The sequence below is a fragment of the Coloeus monedula genome (assembly GCF_965178545.1).
Source record: "Coloeus monedula genome assembly, chromosome: Z".
Taxonomy (NCBI): Eukaryota; Metazoa; Chordata; class Aves; order Passeriformes; family Corvidae; genus Coloeus; species Coloeus monedula.
The window spans coordinates 31,498,819-31,520,774 of record NC_138822.1 but is presented as its reverse complement, the minus strand read 5'-3'; the positions used below and the strand labels follow the sequence as shown (position 1 = coordinate 31,520,774).

Here is a 21,956-nt window from a genome sequence, read left to right as displayed (position 1 = left end):
TCTTAGTCATATACGTATGCAGTTACAGCAATTGCTGCACATATTAGCAGACGAGTCCAGAAATCTCACTGCTAATACTTTACACTTTTCAGCTAATAAAGGTGAGATACTGAAAAAAGCACTAGTGTTAAGAAAGAAGCTATCAGGGAAGATGGCTATACCGCAGTAAATTAAGATTTATAAAAATCACATCGAAGATGAGAATGAAAAGTGTATTTACATGGTTAAAGACTGAGCTGGCACGATTTCATCATTGACAACTACTTCAGTTGAAGTTCTTCAGAAACCTTTTCATCAGCACTTCCTTTTTTGAGGATCACATTAATGCTTCACGGCACAGTGTCATGTGGAGCTACTAGAAATATTTCCAAGTGAGGTTGCACATGCAAGATGCAGTTTGGGGAAGAGCCAGGGCGCGGATCATCCACTTCAAGAACTGCTGCAGGTATTTGTTTCGCAGCTGAACATGCTCAGCCCCAGAAACACGAACGGCCCTGCCAACCTGCAGTGCTGTTTTGCAGTCACCCGACTCGGTGCCCAAGAGAATCACACAATCGTTAGGGTTGGAAAAGAGATCATCTAAAGGTCACCTAGCACAGGTTACACAGGAACGCGTCCAGGTGGGTCTCTCATGCTTCATGAACCAAAAATTGCACTTCCTCTCTGGCCGAAAGGCACAAATACAAACACATTGCTTTGCCTTCCCCTCGCCCCCCCCCCCCCCCCGGGAGTCAGGGGCACCGCTGCTTCCCACAAGCAGGATCTGGGAATTTCCACGCTTTTAACACCTCAGCACAGCGCGTTATCACCGCGCGGTAATGCAGGCGCAAAGGGCAGCTCGCCCAAGCCCCAACACGGCGGCCCCGCCGGCCCTGAGCGCGGCCCCGGGCGAGCCGGGGAGGCGGCGGCAGCGCTCCATCGGCGCATGCAAAGGAGCAGCTATCGCCGCCCAATCAGAGGCCGCGGGGCGGGGAGCGCGGAGCCCCATTGGCGGGCGGCCCATGGCGCGATGGCGTGTTCGGCGCTCCTGATGGCGCGTGGGGCCGCGCGGCGCTCGCCGGGCCGTTGCCGCGGCGACTCTACGGGTGACGTCCACGGGCGGGGCGTGCCGCGCGCTCGCCATTGGCCGCGCGATCGGGCGATGGCGGCGCCGGCGTGTCCTTACGCGGGGGACGGGGCGTGGCGCGGGGCGGGGGCGGCGGGGCGGAGAGGAGAGGGGCTGTCGGTGCAGTGCGAGGCGCGGCAGGACGGACCGGGGAGCGCGGCTGGAGTGAGGTGGTGAGCAGGGACTGGCGGGGCTGAGGGCGGTGGGTGTGGGGCTGGCAGCGCGAGTCCTCCGTGCCCGGCGGGCGGGCCCCGGCTCTGGGCCCCGAGTGCCCGTTCGGAGAACGGGAGGGTGGCGGCGGCGCAGGACGGGAAAGGCGCCGTCGCCATCGCCGCGCGTGGGGAGCGGTGTCCGCCCAGCCTCACCGCGCCCTGGGTGGCCTGCGGGGGATGCCCGCGTCGCCGTCCCAGTACCTTGACGCCGTCGTGCTGCCCGCGGGCTGTGGGGCGGCCCCGGCCGCGCCGCAGCAGTGCTGAGCCCCCCGCGTTTCGCCGGGGGCTGCAGCGATGGGCCTGCAAGGGGGTGGCTTCCCCCTCCTTGAAAAAACTGCCTCCCTGGCAGTGTGTCAGGATCTGAGTGCTGTCCTGTAGGTTCCAGGTGAGCTCTGCACAGGTTTTCGCTTGGCTGTTTTTGCCGCTTGATTCCTGTAGATATTGCTGAGTCAGGCAGCAAGAGATGAGAAATTTGTGCTGATCTAATAGATGGTGTTGTAGAGGATGGCTCTGAGGTTAGTGAGAGCTGTGTGACAAACCTTAGGAATTTTAGAGGCTAGTCGTACAGTTACGTGGTTGATAATTGCTCTAAACCATTACGTACAACCGGTCTAGTTTGCTTTTTACACTCTGGTTAATTTTTTGAGGGGGCCACATTTGGGGTGTGTTTGTATTTTGCATTCTGTTTTGATTCCCAAAACGGATTGCTTTGTTTTCTAGTCTCATAGAAATTTTTGATTGAAAACAAAGGCGAGCAGGATTTATGGAGAGTCCCTTTTGAACCACCATTTTGAAACTCAATAGAATTACATAAATGTTAAATTTTAGCTTTATATTTAGTGCTACGTCATGCTACAAGTCAGTGTGTGTGTATAAATATTTTAAACAGAGTTATCAGCTGATGTTATACGCTGAAATTTTTTTTTTATAGTTGACTCTAAAGCAGGATCAGTGTGTGAAATCATCAATATTTTCTAGAAGAGTCAACTGCATAGCAAAAAGCATCTTGCACTTTGGGCAGGTTAAATAAACACGAAAACTTAAAAGAATCCTTTTAGGTTAGGAGCTAGTATCACTCAGTTAACCCCAAAATGAGTCATGAGACATCCTGTATTTCAGGATAGCAGCAGTTAATAATAAAAGTAAAATATTATGGATCATTATTGTAATAAATGAATTAATGAATTTTCCCCCATAAATGTGAAAAACAAATTCTGAAGAAAAGATTTTGAAATCTTTCTAGCCCTCCTAATGGTTTTTTTGATTGCCAGATAAATCATAATTCCAATTTGCTGAATTAGTTGTATTAGCAGTATTACTAGGTACAGGACTGGTAGAACTCTATAAAATCATTTAGTAACTGCTAGTTCTGATTTTCCTGAAATAGAGTGGTATTCAAAATTATTTGTGTTTTCAGAGGATGTTGCAATGCCTTTTTTATTTTTTGTGTTGTTTCAAAATCTTCAGCACTGGCATACTTCTGGCTGGGTTATTTTATTTTTCCTAATTAGAAGATAACTTCCATTGTGCTGAGGAGGAATGATAATACTAGTTTGAAACAGGTTTGCAAGAACATAAATTTACAAAACAGAATGTAGATTATATGATATAGGGGAAAAGAAGAGATAATATCAGCTTTAAAAAGAGGAGTTTGGTTTTTAATTTTATTTTTTAAAAGCATTTGATCAGGAAGTGAAATAATTTGTTCATAAGGAAGGCAGTCTTCTCAATTATTTTCCCCATTTGACTCCATGAGCCACAAACATCCTGCCACACCTTCACGGTGGAAGGATGAAGAAAAATAGTTAAGTGCTGCTGGTGCTCATGTGATTCAGATTGGTATTGGTGGGAAACCAAGATGATTCTGGTATCTTCAGGAGCACTTAGGCAAATAGATTTTCCCTATTATTTTCTCCATTGAACATCACCTTTGTTTTTAATGTCCAAGCAAAAGAAATAATGCCAGAAGCCCTATGGATTGATTGTTGCATTTAGGACAATGCAAAGGGATTTTTTAAATCCACTTTGAAGTGGCCTAGTGTAGAGTCCTCAGTCCTCCATGGAAATCTTGCAGTGTTAGGTAAATACTGAATTATAGATTTTTGCTGTTAGCCAGGCTATTAAGCATTTTTTTGAACTTTACAATGCAGTTTTGTAAGCTATTGTTTTTGTGCAGTGAGGAAAGGAAAGTGCATTTACTAATGCATGTAAGAGAGAATGTTACGCCATTTTGTTTCTATGCTATAAAACACAAGTAAACATCTTTGATAAGCCTGCACAGAGCAGGTAGACCAGGATGTGGTCTGAAGGATGTGTTCAACATTCATGTTGTTAGTTACGTGAAAGACAGCTGTGAAAATTTCTGGTAGATGTTTGTTTTCTGTTGGAAGCAAAGGAATGATGAAATGCACCAGTAACCAGGAAATAGTAATGGATAGAAGAGAACTGCCGCAATACTGTTATGTGAGGACTTGCATGCTTCAGATGAAGAAGGAATATTTTTGAATGTAATTAATTTGTATCACGGAATAATACTGAACAGAAAGTAGGGAAGACACAGTCAGAAATGCAGTTCCTGTTGTTGAACATTACCAGTAATGGTTAATTGATAATTTTTATAGCTCATCCATATTTTTGATAGGAAGAATGAGTACAGAGAAGTAACGGAATTTGGTGAGTGCTTACATAGATGGTAAAAAAAAGAATTTTGAGTCACAGCAATATCAAAATTGTATGATAGGAAGATTCTGAGAGATCTGGTGAGAGTAGGGAGGCCTTACTGTTGGAATCACAGAATCTTCCAGTTTAAAGGGACCTGCAAGAGTCATTGAGTTTAGCTGTTAAGTGAATGGTCTATATTGGGATTGAACCCTCAGCCTTGGTATTATTAGCACCATACTTTATGAATGACCTAATCCCAACCTAATCCCAGTGGCAAAGACCTTGAAGAAACCAGGGAGATGTGTATTACAAAAAAAAGGTTGAGAAGACAGGAGCAGATCATATTATATTTCGGAATATTAGAAATAGATGTGTCTTACATGGAAGGTTGAAGAAAAGGTGAAGATTAGTTTCCTTACTCATCTCTGATTTATGTGGCTTTGCCTTTTATTTCCTGAAGGATGTCTTGTAGGAAAGTGTAGAGCTCTGTCTTTTTTCACTGAATCTTGTACTTATATAAAATATTCCTTTTTTGCAGGTTTGCTAAGTATAGAAAAACAGCCTTGAAAATGCTGTCCAGACTCTTCCGAATGCATGGCCTTTTTGTAGCCTCTCATCCATGGGAAGTCATTGTGGGAACAGTGACTCTCACCATCTGTATGATGTCTATGAAGATGTTCACTGGGAATGATAAGATCTGTGGCTGGAATTACGAGTGCCCCAAACTTGAAGAAGTAAGGATTTAAGTTAATTTTATAGTACTTCGTGTTAATCAGTAGATCCAGGGTTTTCTATGGAATATGATCAGGCTGATGTATTAGGAGTAAAGTAGCCATGCAGAACCTTCTTCATTGCCTTCTTTTCTCATTTTGGATATTAAAGCTGTATGCAAACAGTGATGTACTAATGAACAAGCCTTTTAGTATTTTATTTTTTAAGGCAAGACTAGCAGTGGTATTTATTTTATTCTGAAACTTCACTTTTAGTGCAGCATCACAATGGATTTTTTTATTACTGAAACTTAACAAGTTATTCCTTAGTGTAAAAGCTAACTAAATTGCTTTATATTTCGTACAGGATGTTCTGAGCAGTGACATCATCATCCTGACAATCACACGCTGCATAGCAATTCTTTATATATATTTCCAGTTTCAGAACCTAAGGCAGCTTGGATCAAAATACATTTTAGGTATTGTATCTGATTTTTGTATTTGCTGTATGTGTTTTAATTGTTGGGGAGGGTGACTTACCTAAACTGGCAACAAACAGTAACGTTTTAATCCTTATGTTCAGAACAGGGTTATTTTGATAATTTTCTAGATAGCAGAAAAAATGTTTTGCCTGTATCAAAGTGTGGGTTTTTTTATGAAAGGTTGTGTAGGATTATATAAACACTGAAAATGTCGTTCTCAAAATAACTGTTTATTGTGTGAAATACTTTAAATTACAGAGCTATTTAAACCAGTTTTAATTTTGCTTAAAATAAATTGAGAGGATTTATGGCTTTTATTTCTGAGACTTACTTTGAATGCGTTACCAATTTTAGATTTTAATATCTATAAAAATAGCATCTACTTCAGTTTGTATCTTGACTGCTGTTAGTGCACTGAGGCAGAAATTCTCATTCATTTGTCATGATTGATCTAAAAGTGGGTTGGTTCTTTATCTTTTCCAATATATATATGAATGAAAAATTTCCTCTTCTCTTGTTTTTTAAGGTATTGCTGGCCTCTTCACAATCTTCTCAAGTTTTGTTTTTAGTACAGTGGTAATTCACTTCTTGGATAAAGAACTGACAGGTTTAAAGTAAGTAGTGAATTGGTATTCTGGATTTCATGCTTACTTTTTTTTTCCCTGTACTGTAAACCTTGAATTTTAAAATATGCCTTTTTTTTTTCAGTGAAGCTTTACCATTCTTCCTGCTTCTGATTGATTTGTCAAGAGCAAGTGCATTAGCCAAATTTGCACTCAGTTCCAACTCACAGGTCAGGGGAGTTATTTTTGAGGATTTTTTTGGTTGGATGGTGTTTTACTTTGGGTTTTTTGTTTGTATGCCTTACAATGGAGATTTTTAATTTAATCTTCAAAACTGAACTTCATCCCATGGCAGAGGATTAGAACCTAGGCAATCTCTAAGGTGCCTTTCAAGACAAACAATTTTATAGTTGTATGAGTAATTCAAGTGGAGAGACATACAGGCAAATACTGTCTTGGGGATACATAAATAACAATCGGATTCTATCCAGATTCTGTGTTCTCTTGTCTTCAAGCCAGATCAGTGTTCAAGTGAACAGTAACATGGTAAAATTAGTGTGCATAGCCATGTGCACTGTTAATTGTCTGCATGAGCATGACTTCATAAAATTGAAATTTTAAAGCAGCAATGCTTACAGCTCTTCTAAGGAGGCTAGAGTTCCTAGGCAAAGTCTGCCTTAAAATGGGTATTGACAGAAAAAAAGTTAATTTCTAGGACACAGGAACAATATATAAAGACACATCTAGTACTGCAGTGTTGCTACTGAATAAAGCATATTTCTAGGCCAAATGTTGGCAGATATGTAACATATGTGCAAACAGGAACATCCATGCTCTAATACATTTAGTGCCGCACAGTAGGAGAGATGGACAGGACATCTTGCTTGTCATAGCCGGTAATGTTTGTTTCCTATTAGTCCGAGTTTAATCCCAAAGTGGGAGTAATTAATACTTACAAAACCCTGTACATGGCATTTGCACATACTAATTCTGACAAAATATTATCTATTATATTTTAATTTAGTGTATATTATGCTGTACAGTTTCTATATATGCAGTATAATGTGTTCTGTATTATTTTACGATAACTGCAAGTACAGAATTTTTACTAATTTTCAAGAAAATATTTTACAAATAGGTTTACTCTACAGTTTTTTTTTTCTGTCTGTTGCCCCAAAAACACCAAACTCTCTAGAGTTTATCATGCTTGCCTTCTGGAGGAAACCCCTTTTCCCCTAGCAGAAAGCTTTATGCCTTTTTTGACCTCTCTTCTATCAGCTGAGTTAAATATAAACCACTGAAGTAATAGTAGTGAGGGTACAGATATGTGGTTCTAAGAAATTTTGAAATGCCATGGCACAAGTGCCCTGTATTTCATGTCTTCAAATTTAGAAGTGTTCTTTTGTATTTACTGTAATTAGTGTCTGTGCCCATCAGTGTTGAAGCAAAGGTAGAGAAATTAATCAAAATGAAGTAATTTTGTGTCAATAGGCTGTCAAAGTATAATAACTTAGAGAAAATAGAACACATTCTGTATATGCTTTCTCATAATAGTTCATCTTCAATGTATGTTTTTACAAGGCCTTACCGCCATAATACTACTCAGTTTACTAGTCATGTTATGTCTAATTCAATTTTGGTTTTGTCTTCATATTAATGGACAGAAATTTTTCTTTTTAGGATGAAGTAAGAGAAAATATTTCACGTGGGATGGCAATATTAGGCCCTACGTTTACACTGGATGCCCTTGTGGAGTGTCTTGTAATCGGTGTTGGTACCATGTCAGGTGAGCCATACAGTCTAGGGGTCTAAGTGTTTCCAGTTAAAAAAGGCTTTTTGAGAGACATTAGGATATGGAGAGTTTCAAATAATAGGTGTTACCCATGAGAGTGGAGTGACTTAATCTATTTATTTATCTTCTAATTAGCTTATTTTACTGGTTTCTTACAAATATGAATAATACGTACATGTTGGACCAAAGTTTGAAATACAAGTAATGGATTTTCTTGAGCATTGCATAGTAGGAATGAACTCCTGTGCATCTGCTTTCATAAAATTTGTTTGGGGTTTTTTCCAGCTATATTTCATACCTTAACAGCATGTTCCAGAGCACTTGCTCTTGCTCTTCAAATAACTCCGTTTTTTTCAGGGTATTGTGTATTAATAAGCTGTTTTCTTCTTTATATCTTTGGGACAAAAACTCATTTTGGTATGGCAAATAGGTTTTTTTTAAATAGTTTATACTGTTAGCTCTTTCATTCTTACTAAGGCAGTGTTGTATTCAATGTGCAACATGGCTAATGTGGCTTTTTCTGGATACTTGTGAAGGAGTAGGCAGGGTGTATACTGTTTCTTCTTGCCTGAACTTCCCATCTTTCAGAAAGGAGCTGAATACATAATGTTGGCTAGTTTTTCTTTGCTTGGTTAAGTAAGGAGTTTCAAGCTTTTATTGTAAAGTTTTAAAATCTTGGTGAACTTTATTTGTATTCATTTAGAATTACACCTTAAAATACTTTTCTGTCAACACATAAACACATGTTGTGCTTAGAATAAGATAGTGCACAATTACTAGGGATTAAGATGCTTGGTTTTAATTAATCTAGATAGTTTCTTCTGTAATCTGCAATGTCAGTTTAATGGTTTCTTTCTTAGTTCTGCAGCACTTCCTCAAGTATAGCTAACTGCATATTTAAATGTAAAAATTATCTTTTTATTTAGGTGTACGACAGCTTGAAATTATGTGCTGCTTTGGCTGTATGTCTGTTCTTGCCAACTATTTTGTCTTCATGACCTTCTTTCCAGCTTGTGTGTCCTTGGTATTGGAGGTAAGACCAACTTCAAGACAGCCTCAAGTTTAGTATTCAGCCCTGTGCTTCTGTAGGCTATACTTTTCATCCTGGAGTTACATGCCAGCATGTTCGTCTTCCTTTCAAATTGTACTGGTGACAGTAACTTGTAAATATTACTGTAAATGAATCACACTCAGTAATAGTTTTGATCTAAAGCAGAATAAACAGATTATACTGTAACTTACGGTCTGTCCAGGGTTTTTCACAATGGAAGTCTAATGTAAGCTGAACAGTAGACTGTAGACTCTTGGTAATTTCTCAATGATCAAATAAAAATGCAATGAATCTTATTTATTGGTTCTTCTAATATGTACTATATATGACCTAATTTTAAATTTTGGGTTTTTTTTGCAGCTTTCAAGAGAGAGTCGTGAAGGGCGCCCTATATGGCAGCTTAGTCATTTTGCTCGTGTTCTGGAAGAAGAAGAGAATAAACCAAACCCTGTAACACAAAGAGTCAAAATGATTATGGTTTGTGGCTCTTTCTTCTGTGATTACGCAAATTAGTGAGGTGTCCTTGTGCAAAAAATCAAGCTTTTGTTTCCTATAGGCTTGTATTCTCCAGCCCATTAGTCTGATTTACAGTGGTAGTTTTTAATAACTTCCCCTCTATCTACATGTGTCATTTTTCCTGCCTATGCCATTTCTGTGCCAAGCACTCGGGGCTCTTTCATGTGTACTAATTCCCTCCCTCTTACCCCTGCAGTACCCGCAGCTTCCTTTGCTTAGTTCTTGAGTGAGAGAAAAAAATATGGGTGGGACACATCCAAAACTACTATACAACAGTGTAACAGTAGGCCAAAAAGGGTGTTAATAAGAGGTGTGGAAAATCAGCTTTTAGACTTTAGAGGCATGGGAAGCATGGGGTAAAAAACACCAAAAAAACTCCAAACAAGAAGAGGACAATATTTATTCTTAGTAGGTTAGATACCAAATTACATTTGAGAAATTAATACTTGTTTTGTGTTTTTGGTACAGTCGCTGGGTTTGGTTCTTGTTCACGCCCACAGTCGTTGGATAGCAGAACCAGCTGCTCAAAACAGTACTGTTGAAAATTCAGTGGGATTGGATGAGAATGCACCGAAGCGAATTGAACCTAATGTTTCACTGTGGCAGTTCTACCTTTCTCGGTGGGTGGCTTCACAGAAGTGTGATCATGCTGTATTTCTACTGCTGCCAGGCTAGAAGCTTGTTGTCCTAGAGCACAATACTTGTGGACTTGCAGGTCTGACCACTGTAGGATTTGTTGGAACCAGAGGTGACATTTCAGAAGACATGCCAATATTATGCCATTTGTCCAAACCCTTGAAGTAGTCAAGAACATGATCAAGAGCTAGCTGTCCTGTATGCGTCAAAACATTGTCTTTTCCCACTAGTATCTTTCATAGCATACTGGAAGATAAACTTCAGACTGCATTAGAGTAATTACTTATTCAGAGCTTCTGACCATTCACACAGAAGTGCAAAACCCATTTTATACTATGGCTTTTCCTTCAGCTTTATTCAAGTTAGTGTCACCTGTGGTTTCATGTTATTTCTGAGAACTCAGAACCTTCTGATTTAGCCAGGGCTTTTTTTCCCCTCTTAGCAGTTCATCTTGCATCATAGTAGTCATTAGTGGTAGAGGATGATAAATGAAACTTTCTGTCTTGTCATTGGGGTACAGGTGTTAAATCAATTTGATGTAGCTGTTAGTGAACCTTTTACAGTCATTTTTCCTACTGGGGCTGCTTTTTAGCCAGATTTAGCTAAATTTAGCTCTTTAATGACATCTGAAGATTTTTATGGTGATAGTAGTATCCTAGCCTAGCATACTTCGATGTCCTGGTAGAAAATACCTTTTGACTGGAATTTCTTTAACTATAAATGATGATGGAATTACTACCCTTTCTGAAGCAAAGAATGTAAGAATGCTGTTATAAGCAACAAATTGTATGTACTGTGTATTTACTTTTTGATCTTTTTTAGAATGGCCAGTATGGATATTGAGCAAGTAATCACTCTTGGATTAGCTCTTCTCCTTGCTGTCAAATACATTTTCTTTGAGCAAGCAGAGACTGAATCTACCCTCTCACTGAAGAATCCCATAACATCTCCTGTGATGGTACAGAAAAAGGTCTCTGAAAATTGTTGCCGGAAGCAGACTGGACTTCTGAAAAACAATCAGAAATCTAACACAGCAGAAGAAGCTTTCATTCCCAAAGATGGAAGTGGTAGGTAATTTTTACAAATATAAAGACTGGACCCATTCATGAGTATTTGGAGCAAACAGTGCAATCTGTGGTAGCATGTTATATTTGGTATCAAAACTTCAGGATTTTGTAAACCGGAGTTCATTTTGATTATCTTTGTGCAGCTGAAGTCATAAAACCTGTATTAGCAGAGTCATCAGCCAAGGCTACATTTGTGGTTGGCAATTCCAGCCCTGTAGAAACTTCTTCATATCTCAGTGGAAAAGAGGAAGAAATTGAGTTACCTAAAGAACCACGTTCTATTGAGGAATGTGTTCGTATACTTGGAAATGCGCAGGTATAGAAAAATAACTTTTTTTTATTTAACCTCTACTGCAACATCTGATTTAAGAATTGTTAGAGTTCTTTTCCCAGCTTTTAGATTCTCCCATTGGTTTTGATATCATTCTTCAGAAAATTACATGGCGTTAATAACTTTGTGGGGGTGTGGAGGTCATGAGTAAAACAAAACCCTTTAATGAGTTACTTCTCAAGTCAGTTGAGAAGGGTGGGAGGAGGGAGCAGTTTCATCATTCATAGCATACTAAGTCTTTGGAGCTTCATCATGTACACATACAAGTGTGCATCTGATCATGAAAGTACTTGATAATATTCCGGCCTGCTGTAAAACCTAATGTTTGTAGTTGACTCCTTTAGCAAAGTAAAGTTGTTACCCTTTTTCTTTTGGAAACGTTTAAAAGGATTTTCACCAGGAGAATCTGTATTTTCTCTCCATCCTTCATGTTTCCAGGAAGGAGCAAAATTTCTTACTGATGCTGAGGTTATCAGCTTAGTTAATGCAAAGCATATTCCTGCATACAAACTGGAAACCCTGATGGAAACCCAGGAGCGAGGTGTATCCATTCGCAGACAGATGTTATCTAAGAAACTTCCTGAACCTTCCTCTTTGCAATATCTTCCTTATAGGAATTATAATTATTCTTTGGTAAGTACTAAATAGACAAGCAAAACTCAGTGTAAAACTATTTTCCAAACACATGAACAAGACCTGTTGGAATGAGTCCAGAGGAGGCCACTAAGTTGATCGGGGGTTGGAATACCTCTCCTGTGAGGACAGGCTAAGAGAGTTGGGGTTTTTCATCCTGGAAGAGGAAGCTTTTGGAAGAGCTTATAGCACTTTCCAGTACCTGAAGGGGGCTTACAAGAGAGCAGGAGAGGGACTTAGCACAAGGACATGTAGTGAAAGGACAAGGGGGAACAGCCTTAAGCTGAAGAAGGGCAGATTTAGATGTTAGAAGAAATTCTTTACTGTGAGTTTGGTGAGACACTGTAACAGGCTGCCCATAGAAACTGTGGATGCTCCAACCGTGGCAGTGTTCAAGGCCAGACTGGATGGGACTCTGAGTAACCTGGTCTAGTGAAAGGTGTCCCTGTCTTGGGCAGGGGGTTTGGATCTTGATGGTCTTCATGGTCCCTTCCAACCCAAACAAGTCTATGATTCTATGAAATAAATCTTTGGTGATGTATGTGAATTGACAATGACCTTGTAAGGCACCCCCTTAATTGCTCTTGATGTTTTTTAACCTAGGGCAGTGGGTGAGTTTTGTAAGTTATCCAAAAAATATTTCCTATCAAAGTATGCAGCCGCCTTATCTCAGAAATGCAGTCCTACTAATACTGAGCCACAGTTCAACTGAATGATACTACTACCTTGAGCTCAAGTTAAAGCTGAAAATTATTTTAAACTAATTTTAAAATTTTAGGGTTATTTAAATAACATTTAGTGCTGTATAGGATTAAATACATCTGCCTGGACTTGAATAGTGATAGCTGTTGATAGCTGTAGCTGTTAACGTTTTGAAGTAGCAATGAGTTGCTTTATGGGTAAATTTTTGGGTGTATTTTACTAAGATACCTTGGTGTAGCCATAGGCATAGTATATAGCATGCTGTACTGTACCACTGGAGTGTAACCTTAGTGATTGTTTTGTGGGGTTTTTTTTTTTAAGGTTATGGGAGCTTGCTGTGAAAACGTGATTGGATATATGCCTATTCCTGTAGGCGTAGCAGGACCACTGTTTTTGGATAACAAAGAGTTCCAGGTGCCAATGGCAACAACAGAAGGATGTCTTGTAGCAAGCACAAACAGAGGATGTAGAGCAATATGTGTAAGTATTGTTTGACTTGAAAAGCTTCCTATATTATAAAACATATTGAAGTTTATATTGTTGGAGTGAAAGCTCCTCTGGACTCAGGCCCAGAGGGAAGCCAAAGCACAGGGATTGAATTAAAACCTTTGGACAAGCTGAGATACATGAAACTACACCAGAGTGAAATAGAAATATAGATTTTTAACTTTTAGTAGAAATATATGCTAAGTGCCTTAAACATTAAAAAACTGTAGCAGAGACCTTAAACACAATTCTTGCTGCAGCAGTGTTACCTTTTGACAGAATTCTTTACTTTAGACAAAATACAGATAGAATTATACTGTTCACATTTTTTCGATAGAGTGTTCACATAAACAGTAAGAACTGATAGAAACTGTATATGCAAATCTGTGTGATACCTGTGTAGCACTTGTGTAAGACTTAGGATTGTTAGAATTAGAGCGGGGTAGGTTAAAAAAAGGAAAACTAGAATCGTGTGTTAATTTTATTGGTCAATTAACAAATATAATGCATACTTCTGTAAGAAAAAATATGTGGAGCATATAGAGCATATAGAAGAAGAACTTGGTTTTGCCTGCTGTTGCTGCTTGCCTTTATCGTGTAACCCCCTTGAACTCTGTCCTCAAGAAAGCTGTGAGACTATGAAATAAAGAACTTAGCAGAACAGCAGCCTCCTCTGCTCTCTTACCCTGGTCTGAGAAGGAAGGGTACCCCGTCAAAAGCTCAACATTATATAATGCATATTTTTGACTTCCTGAAAACTAAAATTTCAGTAATCTTACTTTGTTCCTCTTCTGCTTTGGCTTTTAGCTTGGTGGAGGCGCAAGTAGCCGCATTCTGGCAGATGGGATGACTCGAGGACCTGTTGTAAGGTTGCCCACTGCTTGCCAGGCTGCAGAGGTGAAAGTCTGGCTTGAAAGCCCTGAAGGTTTTAAAATAATGAAGGAAGCTTTTGACAGCACAAGTAGGTTAGTACAATAGCTGTTCCAGCTTAATTTCCAGACATGAGACTTCTATGGATGGTAGAAGACTTCTATGGATTGTTTTTTTGGAGTACTGCAATAGAGGAAATTACATCTTTGTTTTGGCTAGCCCATGTAGTGAGTATCTAAAAGGACAAAAGTCACTCTGGCTATGTACCAAGGCTAGCAATAAACATTTTTCACTGACAGTGGTAAACTACTGTATATTAACAACAAATAGATACACATTGTGTAATAATTAATAGAATATTAGTTTGTCTAAGCATTTTTAAAAAATCCTAAGCTTATTTTGATTTTTACTAGGCAAAGTAACTGTAACTGTAGTTACTATGCAGAAAAAAACCTCGAAGTTTGGTCTTTGACCTTTCAGATGATAATATTAATACTTAATCTGTGAGGTTTCAGAAAGTACAAGATAAACTAATGCTAGAGCTGAAATGCTAAAAAATGTAAAACAGTGCTAAGAATAAGTCTGTTTCGAGGCTTAGAATTTTTTCTAAGGCTTATGATTACCTTCTTACTGTAGGAAGATTCAGAGAGAGATTTCCTTACCTGTTGTGTTTCTTAACAAGTGTCAGCCAAAGATACATCTGTATTTTGGCCAGAATCAGCTCATGCTGCTTTTTAAATGCTGTATTTTCTGCGTTTTGAGCAACCTGTGCAGCTTGCAGTGTTGAAGATAGCATGCTTTTTGCCTTGCTGTAAAACTGACATCAGAATTTCCAAAGGCCTCATTGTTACTTTATATCTGGTAGTGAGATGTTTTAAGGAATACAAATGAATAAAGTTGATGTTAGCAGTTCAGGATATTTTATTTCTTGAAGTCCAGAAAACATAAAAAGGCAGTGAACACTTTTACAGTGAATATTTTTAAGGTACTTATTCAAGAAAACACCATCCCTGGAAGTGTTCAAGTAATGACTAGGTATTGCACTTGGTGCCGTGGTGCTTTTGAAAAGATGGTCGTCTGTCAAAGACTGGACTTGTCTTACAGATCTTTTCCAAAGGATTCCTGAAGGAATGTGTGATTCTGTATTTAGCAGCACAATTTGCAAAGATTTACTGTCATTTTGCCACTTAAAACTAATCTTCCCTTGAGGATTGTAAGTAATAGTTAAATTTTCTTGCAGGTTTGCCCGCCTACAAAAACTTCTCATCAGTTTGGCTGGTCGTAACCTTTATATCCGTTTTCAGTCTGGAACAGGGGATGCAATGGGAATGAATATGATTTCAAAAGTAAGGACCAGTCCCCTTAAGTATTTTTTTAAAATGTGTATTCCTTTTAAAAATAAAGGTAGCCTAATAACCTGTGACTACTTGACATCTGAACGACAGATAAGACACAGTGCTCTTTGCACAAAATAATAAAAGTGTTTGATTTTGTCAAGTATAGACTAGAATAGGCAGAGAATGATGAAAGAAAAAAGTAATTTTTTATTTTAATTTTTAAATAATTATTTAAAGAAAGTATTTTTGATAATAGGAGAAACTAAGTTGGTTGCTGTGTTGCTTGGAGCAAAAGATTTTATCCAGCAGTAATTATTCTGTTACTTCCTAGTAAATAAAGGATTAGGAGTGGCAGCAAAAAGGTGTTCTCTAGCTTTGTTTGTTTGTTTTTATGCAAATATGTGGAAGACATAATCCTTAGATTACTGAGATGCCTTAGGCTATATGAAATGAATAGTCTTAAACTTTTTATAGGCAGTCAAAACCATTATATAAGTGGATCCGATCATAGATGAGTCCTAATATAGCAGATTTTCTAGTCTGATTTCCTGGTGTAGAGAAGCTCTTGGCACTACATTTGAAATTAACTCATTTCATGCCTGTAATGTTTCACTTGGTTCATGTTGTATCTTCAGTATGGTAACCATATGTCCATGCACCTAGAGTGGATCCAGGGAGTCTGTATGTATTGGGAAAAATCATTTATTCCCCAGTATAATTCCCAAAGTGGTTAGAAAAAAGACAGTCATAATTGTTTGGGTTTTTTCCCTCCTGTTTCTTGTTTCTTCATGAAATGGTGTTCTTTTCTTCCACTGTACGTGATTATCTGTGGATGCAAAAATGCTGCTAGCAAGAAATTTTCCTGCTTCTTTCTAAGTCCGTGGGATACTTTTCTCTCTCACAGAAGATATTTGCAGAGTTCTATAAACTATGACCACCTGCGACCTTGCTGAGCTTTGTTTATAGTACAGTAGGAAAAAATTTTGACAATGGATGTTTTAGGATTTTAGCCTATCAACCCAGGGGGTGGCTGATCCTTTGTCCAATTAGACTATGAAAAAAAATGTCTATAAAAGAGTTTGTAAAATAATTAAATAAATCAGTCTTGCTGCAGAATTCCTGCCTGCTGGATCTCTCTCTCCTCCTTACAGCTGTGGGATACAGTAATAATTATCTGATTAGAGTACTGTTCCACTGTCCTTGAGTAGCTTGTTTTACACCCATAATGATAAACGTAGCCTATTACGTGTTTCTCTCTAACAGGGTACCGAAAAAGCACTGGGAAGGCTGAATGAAGAGTTTCCTGACCTTCAGGTTATAGCTATCAGTGGTAACTACTGTACAGACAAAAAACCTGCTGCTATAAACTGGATAGAAGGAAGAGGGAAGTCTGTTGTCTGTGAAGCAGTCATTCCAGCTAAGGTTGTTAGAGAAGTAAGTGTCTGCTCTCTTGTTTATAAAAATGCATACATTTTGCAAAACTGATGCTCACTTTTCATCGTTAAGTGTCAACTGAAAGTTGTTTTCCAGGTAAGGATAGTTCTTACATGTCTTTTCAGGTACTTCTGTAGGATAAGCTATTTTTCCTGAGTCAGTAGATACTTTCTTTTTCAGTGTGTCTGGTGTGAAATAATGTGTATGTGTTTAATGATGCATATCTAGTCGAAGGCATCAGGATTTTCATGGTTGACCTTTGAAAAATTATGTCACATTTTGACAGATGTTTACATGTGGTGTTCTGCCTGTCATTAAACCCAGTCTTTTTTTAACCCTTTCACTCATTTTTTTGTCTCACATGCACCTGGCTTTCTCTTCAGTTTTTATATGCTTCCTACTACCATGAAAACAGATATTCAGGCGGTTTACATTAATTCAAAGCTGTTTTGGCATCTTGCATGATGAAGGGTAACCTTTATAAGCAATGCCAGTTGTATTCTCTGGCCAGCTTGTCCTCCATGATAACAGGATCTTAGTTTTTCCTCCACCTGAGTTCAGAAGATGGCCTCTGTGTGTCAGACAAAATCCATTGCCTGTTACCTGGTTGCCAGCACTGTTCATGAGAGACAGTATCCAGGGAGGAGTTCACTACATTGTAACACTTGTTTGAGATCTTATGGCTGGGTGTTTGCATATTTGATAGGGGGTTTTTTTTGTTTGCTTTCCCCTTGTGATTTGTCCAGTCCCTTTTGGAAAACTATGTAAACTTCTAGGACTAGTATTCTGGGCAGAATTCCACAGTCCAGCTCCACCTTGTGTGAGAACTACTTTCTTGTTGATTCTGTTTGATGATGCCCCAATTTTGTACTGGGTGAGATACTTAAGGCTTGTATCTTCACTCTACTGCTGTAAGATTTTACAGCTGTGACATAGCCCTTCCACATTCTCAGCTATTCTCTTTTTCAGACTGAAAAGTACTAGTTTCTCTATCAGGAATGAGTAATCAGGCTTCTAGCATGTCTTTGCACATCCTTATCTCTGCATCTTTTACAGTTCTAACATTTCTAAAATTCTGGGTACAGAGTTGGACACAGGATTCAAACTGTATGTGCAGAATGGATTTATACATTGACATAGTTTATGTCTTCTGGGGTAGTTAACTGTTTTTCAAATTGTTGGCATTTTATAGCTGAGTCACTGGCAGTATCTATTACAACCTCTGGATTTCATTCCAGAGTAGTAATGGGGAGGTAGTCCTTTTATAATGGACATTAATCATTTGTAGGTAAATTTGGGAAGGTTTTCCTCAAAGCCCAGTCCTGTGTGTCACTACATTTACTTATATTGAACTCTTAATACATAAATGTTCCATTTTTGTCAATGTTGCAGACTTGGTGTAGAGCTCCGTAAATGATAACTGTTCCTGCTATGCAAGAATATCCTAAATTTTGCTCAACAATACTATCTCTTTTGACCATCTTTGATCATTTCTATATTAAATTCAGTATAAATCTCTTGAAAGTTTCAAAATACAGTCAGTACAGTATAAATGTGCCACTTAATTTTATATTACTGTGCATAGTGTTTATTTACCTACATAGCATAGTGGCTTGTGTTGGAACTTTTCAGTTCGGCTCCATATTTGTATGCAAACAAATTTGGGAAGAGTTTAGTGTCTGGAACAGCTTGACAGGAACATTACAATCGTGTCAAGCATATCCCAAATTAATGGGATATTTCTGCCAAGATGATTTTGCTTGTTCCATTCCAAATATAAGGAAGACTTTGAAATGAGGTATGCAGCTGTGAGCTTTTCTCAAAGGCCTGTACAAGTACAAACCCTTTGCACTGACTTTTCCGTTGTTACTTGGACATCCTACGTTTGAAACTCTCCTTTGGAAGAAAGATAAAAGGTATCTAGGACAATGATTGAGTCAAATTCCATGTAGAAGCAGACAAGGGGTGAGGGCCATAAATAACCATAAATAGAGTATTTCTACTCCTGCCTGAGGAGAGGTATAGTAAAAATTTGTCTATCACCTTGTCCAGGTGCTGAAAACAACTACGGAAGATCTAGTTGAAGTCAATATAAACAAAAATTTGGTGGGTTCTGCGATGGCTGGTAGCATAGGTGGCTACAATGCACATGCAGCAAACATTGTGACAGCAATCTACATTGCCTGTGGTCAGGTAGGTTTGTTTTACACCAATTCAGATTTTCTTCAGTTCAGTAATCTTAATCAAACACTGATTTAAGTGTCTGGATTGTTGTTTTGTTTCTCCTCCTTGATCTGAAGGATGCTGCACAGAACGTGGGCAGCTCCAATTGCATCACTTTGATGGAGAGAACTGGTTCCACCAACGAAGACCTGTACATCAGCTGCACGATGCCTTCTATAGAAATAGGGACTGTTGGCGGAGGCACCAACTTGCTCCCACAGCAGGCCTGTTTGCAGGTATAGTTCTGAAAGCTACTTACCTTCTTAATCAAAGGTTGCTTTCATGTGGTGTGCAAGCAATATTGTGGGAATGGGGCTGCTTGAAACTTGGTGTATTTTACATGAAAATGTTAGAAATATGTAATGAATTGTTTTCATATATCCAGTTTCTAAAGCTTAAGACATTTACAATATTAAAGAGACTCGCTCATTGGACATAATTTGGAAAGACTTACTTTAATACTAAATATATCAAAAATTGATTTATATTTCATAGCATAATACTGCCTTGTATTTTTCTCCAGATGTTAGGGGTTCAAGGTGCAAGCCAAGATAACCCTGGTGAAAATGCCCGTCAGCTTGCTAAAATTGTCTGTGCTACAGTGATGGCAGGGGAATTATCACTAATGGCTGCTCTTGCAGCAGGGCATCTAGTCAAAAGCCACATGATCCACAACAGGTAAAAAATTTGTGTATTTCTCTGCTGTTTTGGTCCTCTTACAAGTACATGAGAGTCAGTAATAATTATGTGATTAATTGCAATAAGTAAGACCAGTGTAACATTTTAACTGTCTAATGTAGTTATCTTGCTGTTTGATTAGGTCAAAAATAAATCTACAGGATCTTCAAGGAACCTGCACTAAAAAGGCAGCTTGAATACTAAAACGGCTTTGAAATGAAGAATTGTTCTAGTAACTGACCCAGGTGCACAAGGAAAAAAAACCAAAATCTGTGAAGTTTAGAATGAAGATCGCCTCCAACTCAATGATGTCTGTGTAAGAGAAACTAAGAGATCAAGACTTGAGACTAGTAATACTTGACCTTCTTCAATGGTTAGAGATGACTGTGGAAGAAGTCCTATCAGATGTCTTGAACATGGCTTTTGAATTCTTACTCTTACACATCATTTTCTAAAGAGTCAGTCTTATGTTTTTACAAGTCGAGATTATTTTGCCTAACAAGGTCCTGGTAACTACTAAACTGAAAAGTAATGTAATGTACTTTGTATGTTTAAAGTAACAAAACAAAAGAAGTTGGTGTAAGCTTGGCTTGAATGCACTGGTCCTTGCCATCTCTATTTTCTGGTTAGACAAGCATCTTTTTTAAAGTGATGGCAAGCCTAATCACTTTCTATAAACTCCCAGTTTTAATTTGTTCACATGTAAAACAGGTCTTAGGCTATCAAACAGTTTAATTGAATTTTATTAGTTTAATAGAAATCTGTCTATATATAGTACGTAATTTGCTGCTGCTTCAGCTAAGCAGTGTTCAGTGTTGAACTCCAAAATTTAGGTTATTCCTTTATGTAAAATTTGTGATCTGTAAAGTTCTGAACTGTTAAATATAATCTGTACTGAAGTAGGGAAGAACAGTATCTTCAACTGTTTTGTTACTTTGTAGAAAAAATGAAATGGTAACTTCAAAAACAGTTATGTGTCAGACAGGTATTTAAGTAAATGTAGTTTCTCAAATTTTATTTTATAGGAGTGCATTCAAACAAACAAGAGTCAAGAAGAGATGTTTACACTTACTTAAAAAGAAGTCTCTTAAGGAATCTACATACACATTGTGTACCTTATGTTGGGGATTTTTTTATAAGGTGTTTGACACTTATTCTCCAAGAATAGGTGCTTGTCCACCGCTTAAGCTGAGATACAATGAAGCCAGAAAACCACACCGTTCTTGAAAAAAAAAAAAAGGGGATTTTCTTCTTTTCATTTCCTTTTAAACTTTTGTTTGGGGGGGGGGAGTATTTATTTTAAGAAGAAATCTTACCTTTTTTGTCAATGAAAAGTACTAATTAAGGGGATTCAATGAAATGACATGTTAATGTAAGAAGCAGTTTTTGTAATAAAATACTGTACTTGGACCAGTGAAGCAGTCTCAGGTGTTGTTACTGTAATAAAGAAAACCCAGGTTTATTCTGGTTTGATTCACCTTTGGGAATACTGCTAAAGGCATAGCCCTGCCTAGTTAATCACAGGATGAAGATTATTAGTATGCTTGATGATTTTTTTGATTGGTTGGTTTGGGCTTTTCTTGTTTGACTTTTGTGGGGGGAATCTGGATTGGGCTGGTATTCCTGCACCATCATTCCTGAATGGGTGACTAGTAGAGGTGCTCTTTTAATGTGCAGATTTGATATACATCATGGTTGGTTGCTTTGTAGTACATCTACGCATTAATATCCATTGTAATGAGCTCATAAATGTAATGTGCAAGCATGAAGACATACTACATGCTAGATATGTTATAATGGCATGTAAATAGCAAATGCCATGAATGTTTATCTTCCTGCAGTATTGTTGCTGATCACTACTATTTTTATTTAAGAAAACTTGGAATTACTTTGTTTCTATGTTCATTCAATGATTTATTTAAAGTAACACTGGTCGGGCAATAAATGGTGGTTCAGTGTTCGTTTTGGTGGATTTTACTGACATTCTGTCTGGCAGAATTACCTTTTTGTATTATTACTAAGCTGTGTACATTTTGGTACAGAACTACTTTCTCAGTTTCAGTAAAACCATGGAAAACACATTGGCATAACTGTGGTATTTTAAGCTTACTTCATGACTTAGTGACTTGTATTTGTAGAGAGTCTAAACTAAGAGAGTTAATGAAGAGACACACTGGCAAGCAGTGCTAAACACAGCGGGGCTGTGACACCGGAACTTCTCCCCTTGTTTGCAGAAGCTTGTTGGCACTCATTTATTCTCCTCAAAGCTTAATTAGGCAGTTTGCCCAGGGGGGAGAACTAACTCACTGCAATGTTAGAGATACCTTCTGCTGGGGCCTGTTTGGCAAAATCAAACCACCTGTCTAGAATCTAATTTCTAGAGATGCCATGACTTCAGTGCTGTACTTTTCCTATTGATAATGGCTTTCCAAATATTTGAAAACCCTAGGGGGAAAAAAAAAAAAAA

At 38.4% G+C, this 21,956-nt stretch overlaps 1 protein-coding gene across 2 annotated transcripts; it reads left to right on the top strand.

Moving 5' to 3' along the window:
- Positions 1-1,204: 1,204 nt before the first annotated feature.
- Positions 1,205-20,899, top strand: HMGCR (3-hydroxy-3-methylglutaryl-CoA reductase). Of its 2 annotated transcripts, none has more exons than XM_082301953.1 (20): positions 1,205-1,275; positions 4,517-4,712; positions 5,056-5,167; positions 5,697-5,784; positions 5,879-5,963; positions 7,414-7,519; positions 8,452-8,558; positions 8,937-9,053; positions 9,561-9,712; positions 10,551-10,795; positions 10,939-11,111; positions 11,565-11,759; positions 12,783-12,941; positions 13,755-13,912; positions 15,058-15,163; positions 16,418-16,588; positions 18,641-18,781; positions 18,889-19,047; positions 19,335-19,489; positions 19,632-20,899. In XM_082301953.1, the coding sequence occupies exons 2-20, from the start codon at positions 4,548-4,550 to the stop codon at positions 19,684-19,686; spliced, it is 2,649 nt and encodes an 882-aa protein (XP_082158079.1). In that variant the 5' UTR covers positions 1,205-1,275; positions 4,517-4,547; the 3' UTR covers positions 19,687-20,899. The 2 variants fall into 2 exon arrangements, with proteins under 2 accessions (XP_082158079.1, XP_082158078.1); XM_082301952.1 differs by having other exon boundaries at positions 1,217-1,278.
- The last annotated feature ends 1,057 nt before the right edge of the window (positions 20,900-21,956 follow it).